The 17360-nt window shown below is 44.6% G+C and overlaps 1 protein-coding gene across 2 annotated transcripts in view; it reads right to left on the bottom strand.

Moving 5' to 3' along the window:
* Positions 1–17360, bottom strand: part of SYT14 (synaptotagmin 14) — a 987902-nt gene that overhangs the window by 232281 nt on the left and 738261 nt on the right. For both annotated transcript variants that reach the window (XM_069233958.1, XM_069233957.1), the window contains exon 6: positions 15714–16166. In XM_069233958.1, coding sequence (XP_069090059.1) covers positions 15714–16166 — 453 coding nt within the window. The remainder of the gene's footprint in view (positions 1–15713; positions 16167–17360) is intronic.

Raw genomic sequence — 17360 nt, forward strand, 5'->3', positions numbered from 1 at the left:
CCTTGTCCTTCTTTGGCACCAGAAAGTAATGGAAATAACAACCACAACCTACTTCTGACTCTCTATAGCTCCTTTGGCCAAAAGAGCTTTGACTTCCTCACTGAGAAGTGCAAAATGATCCTCCGATATGTGGTCAAATGAAGGTGGCATGGCTGGAGAAGAAGACTCGAAAGGGAGTAGCCCTTCCGAACAATCTGAAGGACCCACCTGTCCGTGGTGATGGATTTCCAGTGGGGCAGATGATGGTGAATCCTGCCACCAACTGGTTCCAGGTGTTCCAACAGACTAGGAAGTTTTGGAGGCTGAGGAGTGGGGTGGGGGGGTTGACTGGGCGACCCGCTGGATCCCTGATCCCCGAGATTGTGGGATCCCGCGTTCACGGCCGCACAGGGGCTGTACAGCATGTGCGGGTTGATGGCTCGATGGAAAAGGACGCGGTTGGGTGCCCCTTCTGAAGCCTCAAAAGGGGCGAGAGGTGGACTGGTGGGGTCTAGGGGCAGGAGCGAGGCCGAGGGACCATGGCGTTGCTCGGGAATCTTAGAAGCGCTCGAGCGGCGAGTCCGCCTTGTCTCAGAAGAAACGGGTGTCATCAAAGGGCATGTCCATCAGCATTTGCTGGACATCCCCCGAGAAGGCAGATGTTCTCAGCCAGTCGTGATGTCTTAATGCCACCGTAGATGCAACCGATCTGCTTATAGAGTCAGTCGTATCCAGTCCACAGCGAATTATGAACTTGGCTGCATCTCTCCCATCTGCAAGCGATTGGGAGAGGACAGTCCGGGCCTACTCCAGAACTGTAGGCAGCACCTGCGCGCCCCTAACCCAGAGAGTATTAGAATAATGGCCCAAAAGGCATGCGGTGTTCACGGACCACAGTGCTAGACTGGTAGAAGAAAACATTTTCTTCCCCAAATTATCCAGACTTTTTGATTCCCTATCCAGGGGGGCCGGTAAGGAATGTGCCTGGGGAAGAAGAAAAGGAATCCTGGATCACAAGGCTCTCATGCGTGGGGTGTTGGGTAAGGAACTTCGGGTCTGTTGGCGCAGGCCGATGGCAGAGGGCAATCGTTCCATTCACAGGACCAAGTACCCAAAAGGACGTCGGCCAGTGCCTCATTAAAAGGGAGAAGATGTTTTGATGTGGAATACTCTGGCTGAAGCAAGTCATTTAGGATATTAGGCCTAACCTCCACAGAAGGTAGCTCGAGGTCCAAGACCTCAGCCACCATTCTCACCACCATGGAGTACGTGGCACCCTCCTACATAGCCACGGTAGGGGGAGAGAGCATACTAGTGTCAGGGCACTGGCATCACCCAAATCCGGGGAAGCGCAGGGCAGACCTAGATGGAGACTCCGAGGACAGAGGCCTAGAGCGTTGGCGTCAATGCAGAGACTGAAGACTCAAGTACTCAGTGCCAGTTTGACTGGAGAAGAGGCTGCTTGAGCTGGATGGACCCAAAGTACCTGCAACCCAATTAGTGATGATGAAAAAGACAGTTTTAGGGTCATAAGTACAGGAAATCTCATCAAAACTGATGATTCGAACAAAGAGGGGACAAATAGACTTTAACAATGCTTAGTGCAAGTTCTGTACCAAAGTTGAAACAAGCAACAAAAAACGTCCATCAGTTTTATCTGTAATGGGTCCATCAGGCAGTTGCTTCACAAAGCCACAAACTTGTCCCAGCACCCAGCATACTCTGACTTTGAGAAAGAGTGCCTAGCTGTCAACATAATATACACAACCTTGCTGTTGTTCTGTCTCCACGCATGGAGGTTCAGGTTGAGCAGACCCAGGTACGAGAAACTTGCTCTGCTTCTGCGAAAGAAATCCTTTCGAAGTGGCAGCTTCATCAAAGAACAGATGCTCAGAAACAGGAGTCATGAACATCAATTCACCAAAATGGTGGGGGTAGCAAACGTAACCTCACATGCCCTTTGATCTTCAAATTCACACACACACACGTATTCTTGCACATACACATTTACACATTTACACTTACACACATACCCCCTCTCACATAATCACACACTCATGAACAAGCATGTGCACAACATACATTTAAAAGCAAGTTTTTTTACTTACCTCAGCTACCAGGGAAAGCTACATTCCAACTAATGGTGTTTCTGTTTTTATTACACTAACAGTGAATAATTAAACATTATTCAATATTAGTGTAGTAAAAATGTTGAGAGAAAACGAGTGGAACCTCCATTGACATCCATAAGGACGAGCTGCAACTGTGTTCATGGCAGTGATTTTGCCCCTCTGAGGCCAGGGCTGGCAAAGACAGTGCCAGGGATCACAAAGGGCAAGCCAGTGGTAACAGCTGAAACCCCTGGCAACCCCTAAATGACATCCATGATAGGAGTGCCAGGTAGTACACTCTCCTGTTATAATACAGAGACACTAAAATGGCTTGAGTCCAGTTGCTTCTTATCCTTTTTTAGAAATCGAGCCAGGAGAGGCAGGGGTGGAAAGGCATACAGGAGTTGCTAACTCCACAATTGGTGTAATGCATCTCCATTTTTTGCAGTCTCTGCTGAAAACCTGGATGGAAATCAATAGCTTCCCCTAGCAGCATCCACTGGGACTTGAGGTTCCACTGCAGAGTCTGCATGTGAAACCTGGTGTTGGACCTGGCCCTTTTTACAGGGTCATTCCCCACACTTTTTGCTTTTATCCTCCTACTTTTTCTGGCCCTTTTTGGCTGACGTTATGACTCTGGGCACTTTACCCCTGCTAATAAGGGCTAAAGTGCATGTGCTCTCCCTGGTAAACTTGGTATGATTTACCTGTAAGTCCATTGTAAAGTGGTATCTCTATACCCAGGGCCTGTAAATTAAATGCTACTGGTGGGCCTGCAGCGCTGCTTGCGCCACACACTGAAGTAGCCTTTCAAACCGGCAGTTTTCTGCCACAGGGACCTGGTATCTAAATTTACTTGCCAGGCCCAGAACTCCCCTTTTACTACATGTACGTCACCCCTAAGATAGGCCCCAGCTAGCCATATGGGCAGGGTGCTATGTATGTAGAAGGCAGGACATGTGCCTAGTATTGTGGCCTGGTAGTGACAAACAGCCTATTTGGTTTCTCACTGCTGTGAGTGCTGCCTTCTCATGGGATTGCATTGGAAATGCCATGCCTTATGTCTAGGGGTATTGTCTGATTTATGAGGGGTAGCGTAGGCGTGTTTGGTATGGTCGTAATGCTGGTGAGAAATGCTGCTTAATGGTGTAAATGGATTTTTTATTACTATTACAGAAATGCCACTTCTAGAAAGTGAGCATTTCTCTGTGCTTATGGCTCTGGCGTTTTGCAGCTTGACTCCAATCCACATCTGGGCAGAGTGACAGTTGGGCTTTGTGCATACTTTTCAGACACAGGGAGGGTGAAGGTGTCACAGAGGTGCATCTGCATACTGAATAGACTTCCTGTGCTGAGAAGGGAGAGGCGGGGTACACCTGCATTTGTAAAGTCTGTGCCATGGCCTCACACAATAGGGTCGTTTACAATAGGGTACCCCAACTGATGTTTGGAGCCTGTGCTGGAGGAGAGAGGAGGCACTCCCAGAATCAGTTGTAACTGGTGGAAAACTGAGTATAAGTACAGGGGAGTTTTCCCCACAATTTGGAGACATTTTGGAACTGGACACAGAATACTGAAAGGATTTACCAGGAACCGCCATGGACTGCTGCTGCTGTGCTGACCTGTGACCTGCTTGGTCACTGTAAGGAACTGTCACTTGTGGGCATCCCTCGTGCGCTGGCCTGCTGCTGGGCCCTGCTGACCTGTTCTCCATAGAACTTTGTCCCCCAGGGGCAGGGTGCTGTGGCCCTGACCTCTGAAACTGCATCAGGCACAAGGAGTGCTTCTTGTAGCGCCTGGAAGGTGCTTTGCTGTGCTAGGATAGGATGTCTTTTGCACTTTGAAAAGGCTCTAGGCACTACAAGCATCACCGCCACAACCCAGGCTCATAGATCTGCTGCTTGCGCTTGCAAGCGCTTTGCCAACTTCAAGGATCACTGCCACAGCCAGGTGGGCTGCTCACATTAAGTGCAAGGGCGTGCTGCTCCCCTGTGCCCCCGGGGCACCATGGATTGAAGAAAAGGAGCGAGTGTGCTCCTACCGTGCCCCCAGGGCGAAGCACGCTCTGAGGAGCACCCCAGGGCACAGGCAGGCACCCACTCTGGTGGCTGCCCTCTGTTACGGCCCGGGCGGCCCTGCTTCTGCAGTCGGAAGCTGGGTGGGGGAAGAAAGCCTCATCAGAGGCTCCTCCCTGCCCACCGGGCCCCTTTGTGTATTTGGGGATGGTCGGGGGGGAAGGAAGCCTCATCGGAGGCTCCCCCCACCCCAACGGAGTCCCCAATCCTCTACTGAGACAGCAGGAGAGGCGGAAGCCTCACCGGAGGCCCCCAGCACCACGGTCTCCCTCTGTGGACCCCACTTGTCGTTTGTCAGCTTTTGGCACCCCTGTTTTGTTGAAGGGCCCGTGGAGGACCTGTGGGGCCCCCAGACAACACTGGCCCCAGGAGGGGTCTGTTATACAACCAGAGGGGGGTGTCGTCACCCCCCAAATCATTGGAGCGGCCCCCAGAGTAAGCGCACGGAGCGCCAGGGGACCCCTTTTGTTCATCTTGGCACTGGGAGTGCCTGGCATCATAGAAATGGGTACTTTCTAAGGACATATCATATTCAAATGGTCCTAGTATGGACATGATTCATTTATATGTTCACCCGCCTAGATGTATGATGTGCTACATATATGGTGTTCCTTTTATGGGCATGACAGGCTGATATGTTTTCTTGACTTGTTTATAATGTTCTTAGTATAGGCATTTATTATACTTCTATGACAAGTGCATTTATTTCATAAGGTGATTCCTGACTACTGCTTAGGTTGCAGAATCCTGATTACTTATGTGTTCTAATGTGACTACTGCTTATTCTTGAAGAATATTAGTAACTTGTGTAACATTCTGACAACTGCTAAGGTAGCAGGGTTTTACATAGCTCAGTTTTGTGTTTACTTTGTGGTGTACACCTTGCTTCACATGTGTGTTGTGTGTGTTGTGCAAAAGCTTTATACATTGCCTCCGGGTTAGGCCTGACTGCTTGTGCCAAGCTACCAAGGAGGTGAGCAGGGGTTATCTCGGACGTGTAATTCCCTTCCCCTGACTAGAGTGGGTAGGTTCTGCCTGGCTTAGGTGCACACCTTAGCCAACCAGAAACCCCATTTCTAACACCTGGTAAGGTTAACTAGTGTGATGCAGGAAGCCAACAATTCTACAGCCTCAGAGTCATTCTTACTGACATCTAGGCCAGAGGCTAAAACCTTGGGAACATTGTCCAAACGTCCTGGACTCTCTGCTCTAGAGGGAAGGCTCAAAATGTCACCGTATTCAGAACGGCTCTAATAAGGAGAAGTCTCTGTAAAGGAGGCAGATATGACTTTGGCACATTGATAGTGAACCCTAACAATGTTAGAAGGTTTGAAGTTGTCTGGAGGTGGTTTACAACTCCCTAGGATAAGCCCACCTTCAACAGGCAGCCATCCAGACAGGAAAAGACAAGAACACCCACCCCCAACCACCAGAGGTGTGCTGCAACCACCGCCATCATTTTTGTGAACACCCAAAGGGGACTGGCGAAGCTAAAAGTCACCACCGAAAACTGAAAATGCTCCTGTTGCAGTGAGAACCGCAGATAGGCAGGCCTGTGGGCCGTTAGTATGGTGATGTGGTTATAAGCGTCCTGCAAGTCCAACGCTACCATCCAGGATATAGTAGAGACACAACCGGGGCCAATATGAGCATCTTGAACTTGTGATTTCGTAGAAATGTGTTGAGACGGTGGAGGTCTAAAAACGGTGAAGGTCTAAAATAAGGCCTCCCTCTTTCTTCAACACAAGGAAACAGCAGGGATGGCACTTGGTTTCTGCTTCTGAGGTCGGAACCCTCACTATGGCCCCTTTGGACAAAAGGGCCTGAACTTCCTGCTAGAAAATGGACATGTGGCCCTCCATCAGTCTCCCTGATGTAGGTGGACAGTGAGTCAGGGTAGAATGGAATGGGAGCTCATGGCCTCAGTTGAAAATTTGAAGGACCATCTGTCAGAACTAATGTCTTGCAGTCCTTGAAGAAATTGTTGTATCCTGCTTCCTACAGGGTTGGCATGTGCCAGAAAGGAATTACTAAAGTGGTTTTGAAGTTGTGGTTGTTGGAACCTGGGGAGGGTGCTGGGTGGGGGTGAGGGGTTAGTTGACTGAATTGCGCATTGTCCGTGACAGCTGGAGCGCTTTCTCTGGAAGCTGCGGCCTCAACCCCAAAAGGACTAAGAGGTTTATTCTGCTGACAGTGGGGACTAAAATTGATGGTAATGGAAGTCCCTGGCATATGCCTGAAATGGACAAATTTGTTAGGGGGATTGCCTAGTAGTCATAGAGAGACCCAAGGAGCAAGCTGTGGCATAACTTTCTTTGAGTTGCTCTGGGGCTGAATAAGCCTTCTTACGAAAGAAGTGGCAGTCATGAAATGGCATATCCATTAAGTATGCTTAGACATCCCCAGAAAGACCCATAGCATGGCGTCACAGCACCACAATTATGTCAACTGCCCAACCCAAGCAATCGGTCATGTCCAAGCCTGACAAGTAACAAATTTAGCTGCATTCCATCCATGCTGAATAGTTTGGGCTAGAGACGCCTGCAAGTCCTCTGGGTTTGGCATTAGGATCTGACCAATCATGTCCAATAAATCACGGCTGTAATGGCATTTACAAAACGCAGGGCAAGCCTGAAAGAAGAAAACAGGTGCTTGCTAAATGTTTCCAACTGTTTTGATTCAAGGTCAGGTGGGGTTGTAGGAAAGGTGTTATGGTTAACTCTGCTGGTGGACACCTGACTCACCAAGCTCTCCGGCAAAGGATGCTGCATGAGAAATTCAGGGTCTCCTGGAGCAGGTCTGTGGTATTGAGTGATCTGCCTATTGAATGGGGGGCCAGAACATGGTTTTGTCCACATGCTCAAGAGCGTGTCCATACAATCCTCATTAAAGGGCAGGAAAGGTTTGAGAGGATCCTTGCCTGCCTGAAGGACCTCTGTGAATAAATTCGTCTTAACCTCCATAGTAAGGAGATGTAGGTCAAGTATCCCTGCAGCTTGTGTGATCTCATCTGCTAAAGATGCACACTCCTCTTTGGCAGGGCTGGGGGAGTGCCCAGTCCAGTGGCTGGGGAGTTGTCAAAACCACTTGCATCCTGTATTACTTCATACCAATTGTCCTGATTATTTTGTGGGACAAATTTGCCTGCATCATCATAGTGCTGGTTGTCATCAGAATCTGATCTGAAAAGTTAATGTAACATTGGAGTGAAGCCTCTGCTGAGGGTAGGGAAAGGTTTGACTCTACATTAGAGATCACTATAAAGTGCACATCTTTCTGTGGCATTGCTGTTTTCGGCACCAGCATCCATGTCGGAGGGAATTGCATTGGGACTGGACCAAAGTTCGCACCAAAGCCACTGCAGAACCGAAGGCGGGATATGCAGCATAGCAACTTGCTGCAATGTCACTGACCGACCTGGAAATTTGTGGTGCAATGGGACCGGACTCAGAAATGGCTCCTGAGGCGTTTGGTAACAAGACCATGTGGCACACATGCCTTCTTTGGGGACTGAAAGTGGCAGAAAAGGGCAGATTCCCACTTGGATTATTTATGCTTCTTCTTCTTGAACGTACCCGAACACTCTGATCCCAAATGAAGATCTGCCATGGGAATTACTTCGGGAGCAGGAATGGAGCCTTCCTTTCGACCTAGACCAGTCAAGGCAAGGGTCTTGCAGTGCTTAGCATAGCAAAATAAAGCTCTGCTTTCTGATCCCGTATGGTTTTGGGGTTCATCTGGGCACAGTCTTTGCAGGTCCTGGAGTTGTGTTCTGACACCGAGCTCCAGAGACATAGCTGGTAGGGATCCATTGCAGATATCCGTTTTCAACAGTCCCTTCAATGCTTAAACCCTGTCATTTTGGAGTGGACATGTCCATCATACACTGGTAGAATTTTGTGAAAAAATATAAAAGTCTTGTCATAGATTAAATGAGTAGGGTTTCGGATCCATATCTGAAGTTGTGGAAAGAAAGGACCTGACATCAGCAAGCATGGGTGGTGCCTGCATGTGGTTCTGTTCATCACTTTTAGAGCAAAACAGCATTGATGCAGAGCCGCACAATGCAACTTACCATCCACGCAGCAAAACTGCTTTTAAGTTTTCCAAATGCTGTCTAGTGTCTGGGGAATAGTCACAAGGTGATAAATCTGCAGTTAGACGTATTCATCAAAATATATGTTATAGGTGTATACATCTTAGTTTTATATGATTTTGTGTACAGTAAACAAAACAACTTCCAAACACTGATTTAAAGGCATGCAATACAGTGTAAAGTACTTGCCTGCAAAGTTATTACCTACAACTCCATGCCTATGCCACTGGCAGAAATGACATTTGTGAAAAATGATTCTGAGGGGGCTTCAAAGACGCTGGGGCTGCTTACTGCTAGGAACATGGCAAGAGTGAGGAAGCAATATTTCAAACCTGCTGGCTGAGAAGAAAGGATGGCATTTCCAACAGAGTGTCAGTGATGTTTGGACAGAGGCTTCTTATGTGCAGCATCCAGCAAGGGGAACTACAATTCCAACCAGGTCTTGAACCTTTGCATAGTTTGTAGAAACATCACCCCCCTCGTGGGTGTAATTTCCCTCATGGTCTACAGCATATTTGCTAAGCAATCATGGCCTTACCAGGAACAATTTGTTTCCCAGTGGATTTGTATTGAAGGACGTTGATAATAGAGAGAAGTATATACGAAGTTGTGTCGTTCGAGGAAGGGAACTTTGAATCATTTCTTAAACTCTTCTAAGACTGCAGGTTGTTAAATTTTCCTAAGAATTATCTAGTGAAAGTAGAGGAAGGATTCTCAACTTGGATTATGTTGTCCATGCTATGAATGAAATACCAAGGACGGTGATACTAGAATTCTGGTACATTTACACAATTTGCTTAGTTAGGGAAACAGAAGAATATTCCAACTATTTATTATTTTGCAGAATTAAGTACAATATAAAATTCACATTCTGCAGGGCGTGCATAGTGACCAATCTTCAGGTAGTTATGCAAGGCATAGGGAGAACTGTTAGTAAACACATATATTCAAGGTACACATTCTTTATACGATAAGGTTTCAGAAACTGCAAGATTCATATCAAATTACAGAGAATTGGTTACACAGAAATATTACTAATGTATATCCTTTCACTATTACAATTAAGTGCAGGACATTTTAAGGGCAAGTTGCTAAAGACATCTCTTTGAATTTAGCTATCCACTATATCCCGCAGCCATTCCTAATCAGTAGAAGTGAAGAATAAGAATCCTGGGGTCAAGTGTCCCTGTTATCTGCCTTATCCTATTCCCTTCCCCCTTTTCTTTCACTGCCCTCCATATTCCAGTGAATGCGGTCACAGGTGGAGACAGTGAGTAACAGAACAGTTCATTTCTCCTGTGAATTCCGAGCACAAGGTTAGTGCATCCTGACACAACGAGCCACCTGGTAACTTACTGTACCACTCCTACCACTGATGTTGAGGACTGGATTGCGATATCAATGATAGGTGCAGGTCTGCATGACCACTTGCATGACTTCTGGAAGATCACTCACATGATTGCGTGCATGACAGTTTCTTATCCTGAAGCATGCTATAAATCTTTCCTTTACAAATCAACCTTAGACAAAGACGCAGTGACTAAAGTAAGAGTGCCATTCTGGTCCTTACGCACAGCATCCACTCTACGCCTATAGGTGATACAAAAAACACAGTCTTCCAAGTATGGTAGTCCCATAAAGTAGCATGCTAACCATCCACAAAGTGCTTCAGTGCCTTTTTAGGACAATAAGCACTCTATAAATGTAACTACTATAGAATGTATTGTGGTTTTAAGATTACTGAAGAAATGGACAGCAAATGACGACTCGACTATCTGCAATATTAGCTATGTTATTGTGTCTGATTCCCTGCAGATGATGGAAGTCCATTGCAGGATATTTACATTAAAAAGGCTAAATTGTACTAAGGCCAGGAGAACTAAGGCCCATATATATATATACTCGGTTTGCACTGAATTAATTTCATTTTTTTATGCTAATTCAGCGCAAACCTAAATCCATATTTATACTTTGGAGCTAGACACGTCTAGCTCCAAAGTTATGGAGTTAACATCATTTTCTGGACGTGAAAACCTACCTTGCGTCAATGAGATGCAAGGTAGGTGCTCCTGTCCAGAAAAGGACGATATGACCTTTGTGCCATATTTAGTCCCCCATGCTAAAATCCAGCACAGGGAGCCTTAAATAGCAAGCTTAGCACCATTATTTAACACCTGGAGGCAGGCGTAAGGTGACCTGTAGGCATATTTCCATGGTCAGCAACCATGGAAAATGCCCACAGGTGCCCTTCCCTGGCCCCAGGGACACCCCCACCCACACCAGAGGGACACCACAGGATGGGGGACCCAACCCAGGTAAGTCCCGGTAAGTATTTTTTTTTCCCCCACTCAGGTGCCCTGACTTGGGACCCCCTGCACAGCGCTGGCCCCAATGGCCATGCCCAGGGGACATTTGTTCCCTGAGCATGGCCACTGGGGTGTTGGGCATGGCTCCTGTCTTTAATAAGACAGGAGCCGTGTCCATGGGGGTTGTGTGCCCGAAAATGGCGCTACACTGCTTAGAGCCATTTTTCTGCCTCTAAACAGTGTAGCACCATAATTCGGCGCACAAGCCCCGGTTTCCCCTATGCCTCCCCCACCCTGTTAGCGTCCTTTCCAAGGACGCTAACAGGGCACTAGTACCGGCTACCGCCATTCCATAAATATGACGCCTGCCCGGCGACTTGGAATGGCGCTAGCTGGTGCTATACTTTTTCATGCAAAACTACACAAACACAGTTTTGCGTGAAAAAGTATAAATCTGGCCCTAAGTCTCATAGCAAGTCGGTTTTGTATTGCGCTTTTGCAATGAGCCCCTAAGTGTGTGTGGTCCAATATTTGAAAGTATACAAAGATAGAATGAAGGACTTTAGACCTTGGGGAGCAAATCAATTGTTGTTTTCATAGAGGTAGCACTTTGTCTAGGGCCATGTTCAAATCTAATGTGAAGGATCAAACAGACTGTCCACTCAGCCGGAGTTTACGTAGAGGCGTTTCATAAGTCAGTGAATTGTCCACTGTAATGGTCCAAAAGATGGTTATGCAGCCATTTCCAAAAGTTGCTATCATAGCTCTGACCAAGCTTTAAACAAGAACAATTTTCACCTTTGGTCCCAGACCCAGAATGTAAAATGTCCTTCCTTTTGTGGCACAAAGCTATCAGTTCTTTAATGACTGTAATGTGAGGATAATTCCAGCCTGTTAACTATAATAGTGAGCTTTTTCATGACAGTTTACTGTTTATTGCTTGATGTTGAATCCTATTGTGCTTTGTTGTCCCCTTAATGAAATATGGATGTGATTGAAACGTAATTGTTGCAAGTGAGGTTAATGGTTTGCATGTTTCATACGGGTTACCGTTTTTCAAGTTGTGAACAGAAACAAAAATCATAACGGATGAGAGCAGGCAATTCGCAGCAAATCCAAAAATGTGTTGGATTCGGAGCATGAAGGATGTGACGGGCCAAATGTGTCAGGTAATAGATTTTGATGTCTTTCTTGAAATGTTTGTGCTTTCAAATGGAAGCTCCTATGAACTAATTCTAGCCTCCAAGTGCTGAGTAGAACGTTAGGAAGTTTTACATTCTCTCGTATTGTTACTTTTCTCCAAGAGACTGAACCTGGTAAGGAAGAAATAATGTATTTACACCTAAGCACACCAACAAATTGAATTCCTCATCTAGGACCTATTTCACTGTCTGCTAAATTACACATAACTCCTCCGAGCTCTCCTGACCCCTGACTGCTCTGGGTTCAAATCTCTTTCCTCTCCCATGTCATTGCCCTGCACATAGGCGTTTCCTAATGCCATGGCAGTCGTTTAGTTTCTAGTCGAAAATGTGGTTCCGGCTGCAATATAGACACATCCAGTGAAGTCTCCCATATACGTTCCTGGGAAAGGCATAGTGAACATCCCGCTCATAAAATGTCTTGCCAAGGTTCCCTTTCTGCTTTTTTTTATTTGTATCTAAGGGGAATATTTTCCAAGTACAGAAAAGTCGGTGTCTACACATAAACTGTACAACTCCTTCCGAGCTTACCATGCAGCACTTACTTTAGCCTGATGATATGAAACATTAGGGAGATTCCAAAGCATCCTTCACTAAGGGGTCCGTCCAAGGAGGAGAATCCAATAAACATATGCCACCAGGTCAGTTCCTGATGACCCGTCTTCTTCTGAGTAGGACCTATGTTAGAATACGATGTACCACTTTCAAATATAAATTTCATGGATAAAGGGAAAGCCAAGAATTTGTCCTGGGATTGATTAGGTGGTGAACGTTGTATGGTAAGGAGGAGTTGAAAAGCTTTTTGCTGCTGATCCACAAGTAAGTGGCTCAAGATGTTTGAATAAACATAGTATAAGGATGTTAAAAGTACTGAAGCTAGGTAACTTACATCTTGGGCCAAAAAAGGTGCCAAATATAAAAAATACTTTCTTTTCTGAAACGCATTGCAATAAAAAAATTGACCATCAGCAACCACTACTAAAAAATAATATACTTGGTGATAATTATCTGCAGTTCATTGTCCAGTGCTTTTCTTATTGCACTTTCACCACAGCACCTACCCTTTGAGAAATAAGGGAGTCATAACCGAGAACATGCTGCAATTATTGTAGCATGACCATCACGTCAAAGTCCTTGATGTTTCAAGGACTTTTCTGTTCTCTTTTGTACGGCCTTCATAAGAGAGTTTTGCTTAAAAAAATATTTGGTCAGAGTTTAGAGTGGGACGTGGACTTACTCGCTGAAATAACTGAAGGTGTGCTTAGTCATCGGTACTGAGGAAGAAAAAAATCATCAGACCACCAAACATTCTATGTGTTTATGGCAAGCTCAACGAACTGAGGGATATCTTTCAACACAAGAGCTCATCGCTTTTTATGACAAATGATAGAAAAACATAAACTTTCAAAGGGCTCTTAGGACATCCATCAGTGGTCTGTTTTGCTGCTGCACCTCACCAGTGCTTTCTTCAAAGAGCCACGGTCCTCTCATAAAAAAACACAGCAATTCTAAAGCCAATTGCTCCTTAATACCAAATGTGGTGATGGGCCAAACGGATAACAATGTGTGCATAAATCACTCTAGTGAGGCCAAAGCCTGATGCACAGGCCTTAATGAATACTGGGTTTTTCATAGGAATGTCGAGAGAGGGACGTTATTAGATTCCTGGAAATGCAATCCATAACTAGCAGCACAGGAGATTAGTCACAACACTAACAGACAAGGAACTGAAGAAAGCAAAATCACAGAACTGGCATATTCATGTGCTAAAAGCATTACTAGTGGTGAAGGCAGTCAATAACATCAGTTTTTGTACTCTACTTTCCTTGTGAGTCCCTACATGCATCTACAAGACGTAAGGTGGATGACAAACTTATTGACTAGCTTGACTGGCATTAATGCCAGGGTGTCATTAATCTTTGTTAATGAGGTCTCTGGTTCAGATAGTAGTAAAACTAAGCCCAGTTTGGACTTCTGGCAGTGAGCATCTGGTGGTCTTGTGACACATTACAATAAATCTTTACGTTATCAACTACATCTTACAACCATAAACTACAGTTCTTCCTCTGAAAAGGTTGGGCCAGAAATATGGCTACAAACAGAAACATATGCCACCATGAAATTGACGTCAACCAGGAAGATGATAAAGTTATATATAACAAGAACACACCTGAAGACATGTGAGCCTCCCCCAATATACCACAATAAGTTGTTACTCATATGATTTTTATATATCACCTACAGACGGTGGGCCCTTTGTCACATTACCTCAGGCCAAAGGCTACCGCCAGAATATCATGGTTCCTGGGTAAAGTTTTTTTTTAAATGTACATCTTTCCCATAATCTAACATTATTTTTCTTAAAAAACATCACTCAGACGAAGCACTCAAAAGTTTCGTCAGCGACTGATGGGTACTCCATTTGAAAAATAAAAGTAAATCAAATCTGTTCTTTGGCTCCACTTTCTATGAAGTTTCTTGTAAAGGTGTCACGGTGCCCCTTTGTGGGAGATGCAACTGTCCAAAAAACAAGTCCGGACACGCCATTGCTAACAATGTTGAAGTCATTTTCAGCTGTTTGGCAACTTTGAAAGCTTTGAAGTTTGAAAAATCTTAGATAAATGATATAAGCTTTGGTGTAAATATTCCTTTGCAAATGACAAAAGAAGTTGCACATCACAACATTGAGAACAGATTATTGAGTGGTCAGAGTATTGTGAGCAAAATATCGAAAACCAAAACATTGAGAGGCACGTGCATAAAGGTAACTACAGAGTTACTATCTTAACTCCACATCCACGTACCTTGAAGATGCATATATATCTTCAAGACACCAAGATGTGGAGTTAGGTATTGATAATCTTTACATACTTTCCTGTCAATATTTTGGTCTCGATATTTTCGACATCATATTGTGGCCACTCGATATTTTATACAGGATATTTCGGATCCACACAAACACAATTATGATGAAATGAGTAGAGATTATTTAATAAAGTACCCAAACATACATACTATACCAGTATGCAGCTCTCCAAAATATATTGTATGTATAGTTGGGCTAAGCAGAGCAATGAGAAATACTTGATAACAAAATACCTCTGCGCCTAAGTGTGACAGATCAAAAACCAGACAAGCTCTGTGCTGGGTGCCTGCCTTGAGACGAGCATACCAGAAGCACCAGTCAAGACTAGATTTCTCATAAGGGTGTAAAACAATATGCAATGGCTTCCAACTAAGTCATGGCATTTTCCTTTCTGACGACTTCGGTCCGAAACACTGGACTTTGAAATATAAGCTTAAATATAAGTTTAATATCATTATATAGAAACCTTCTCTGGCTGAACAGGAAGCACCCATCAACTAAATGGACAATAAACAACTGCTGTGTGACACAGTATAGATCACATGAAGTTAGGGCCTGATTTAGGAGGAGGGGTTACTACGTCACAAGCGTGACGGCTATCCTGTTAGCCATACTACATGTGCTGTAGGATATGATAGAATTGTAATACAGCGCATGGGATATCGGTCACATTTGTGATAGAGTAGCCCATCTACCAGGCCCTTAGTTTCAACGGGATGGGAGAACCCCTCGCTCACCCATATTTGTTGCACATAACACATTTGGGTATGGAAAGACAAGTGAACGGGCTTGGCGGGCATTGAATGTAGTCACTGTCACAACAATATGCAAACAAAATATGATCAAACGTGCATGTTTCCCACTGATTTGGATCACAGAATGGAAGTTATTTCATCAATTGACTATCAAGAGAAGATAACGAAATCATTAAAATATTATCAGTGCCTTATTAGGACATTAAGTGTGTTTCACAATGGTGGACTAACCTGACCAGCTTTTAGGCCGTGGGTTGAACTCTCCAAAGTACACTACAAAATAGAATACATTGCATTCTTGCTGTGTTTTTCTTAATACTCACGGAGAGACTGCATGAGGACTCCAGTATTACTGGTACTGACATCTTCCCTTGAAGATTTAACTTTGTTAAGTAAAAAATCTTTTCCCCCACAATCCGTTCCTTTTTCATGCGCCGGATGCCATACAGTCTGAAACGAACTGCATAATTCCCAATCATCTCCGACTCAATGTGATTAAACTTGAATGTCTCTGTGAAGACAGGGCACGGTCCCCGCTGAATGCCTGTTTTTGCTCTCTGTTTCTTCATGGGTAGGAGAACAAGGTGGACTTGCCACGAGCTACAGCTCCCCGTCCTGTTGAATGCCGGGATGTCGGTGACAGCTGTCACTGTTACCAGAAGCCTCTGTTCCTGTGAGTCATAATCAAAAGTCACATCCAGTGTGCCATATTTAGCTACCGGCTCGGGATCAAAAGCTTTAGGAAGCTGTGAAGATGATCCTCTAGCTGACATCTCCTAAGAAAGAAAATACGAATGCATGTAATTACTTCCCACCTCTCATTATTAAACTCATTTGACAAGTATGGCCTTCCCGTAGCGATTTTGCTAGCATCTTGACAGAAATGTGCTCATCTGAAATAGAGTAGAAGGAAGCCCCTATCTTGCTTCCACATTTCTAGAGGAAAGAAATTAGGGTTTAAAACATATATGACTTACCTATCAAGTACTGATTTTGGAAAGAGCCACCCGACGGCCACACGACCCCTAGCAGCTCATGTATCAAAAACTTACATATTGACCTAAAAGTGGATGAATCAGACATAACATTCCAAAAAGCCGTTCCTTAATTACATGGGGAATACTTCAATTTGTTTGAAGAGAGAATGGTGGTGCTCGTCTACACCAATTAGAGTGGAGCGGAGCACGTAATGTTACATTGTATGCTTTATCATGAGTGGAATGCCATAGCTTTGTCAGTAGGTCACTTATTAAAGCAATAACAAACAGCAACAGGAAATGAATATCTAGATGATGGAACACTACCAGAAAAGGAATATGTTTAAATAAAGAAAAAATCACAATGAAGCCAAATCACATAGTTTGTACCGGCGGCCTGCAGTTTTAAGCCAATTGTCTATTGCAAAAATTACATTAGCAGTAAAAGCATAGAGGGAAACAACATTTTGCTGTAGTCAGTAGAAGCAAATGTTTTGCACTGTCATGCTTGTGCAAAGATTACACCCACATGAGTGCAAACTTGCACATCAAAGATCTATGCAATTTGACTCCAGGTTTACACACATCCACTCAGTCTCAGAGTCTGACAAACAACAAATGTATCAATTATTATTATTATTATTATTATTATTCGATAATAAAGGGAGAATTTGGCTACCTTTAAGGCAGAATATACAGCATGGTCAAAGAAAATTGCCCAGCTAAGATAGAGTTGAGAAAGTATGAGCTAACAGATACCCTGAAGTAATTGCATTGGCTCCACCTCAAGCCTGCATTATCTTCAAGCTCAGATTCATGACATACAAGGCTACCAGAAACAACATGTTGTATACCTTGTTGAAGAAATAATCAACTGAGGTGGACAGTGAACCACTAGAAGCCAAGGCGTAGCAAAACTAGAAACCAAAGATGGCAAAAAATGAGAAAATCAGTGGACCTTGAACAACATGCCTGTCAAAATCTGAACTGCCC

The sequence above is a fragment of the Pleurodeles waltl genome, chromosome 5 (assembly GCF_031143425.1).
Source record: "Pleurodeles waltl isolate 20211129_DDA chromosome 5, aPleWal1.hap1.20221129, whole genome shotgun sequence".
Classification (NCBI taxonomy): Eukaryota; Metazoa; Chordata; class Amphibia; order Caudata; family Salamandridae; genus Pleurodeles; species Pleurodeles waltl.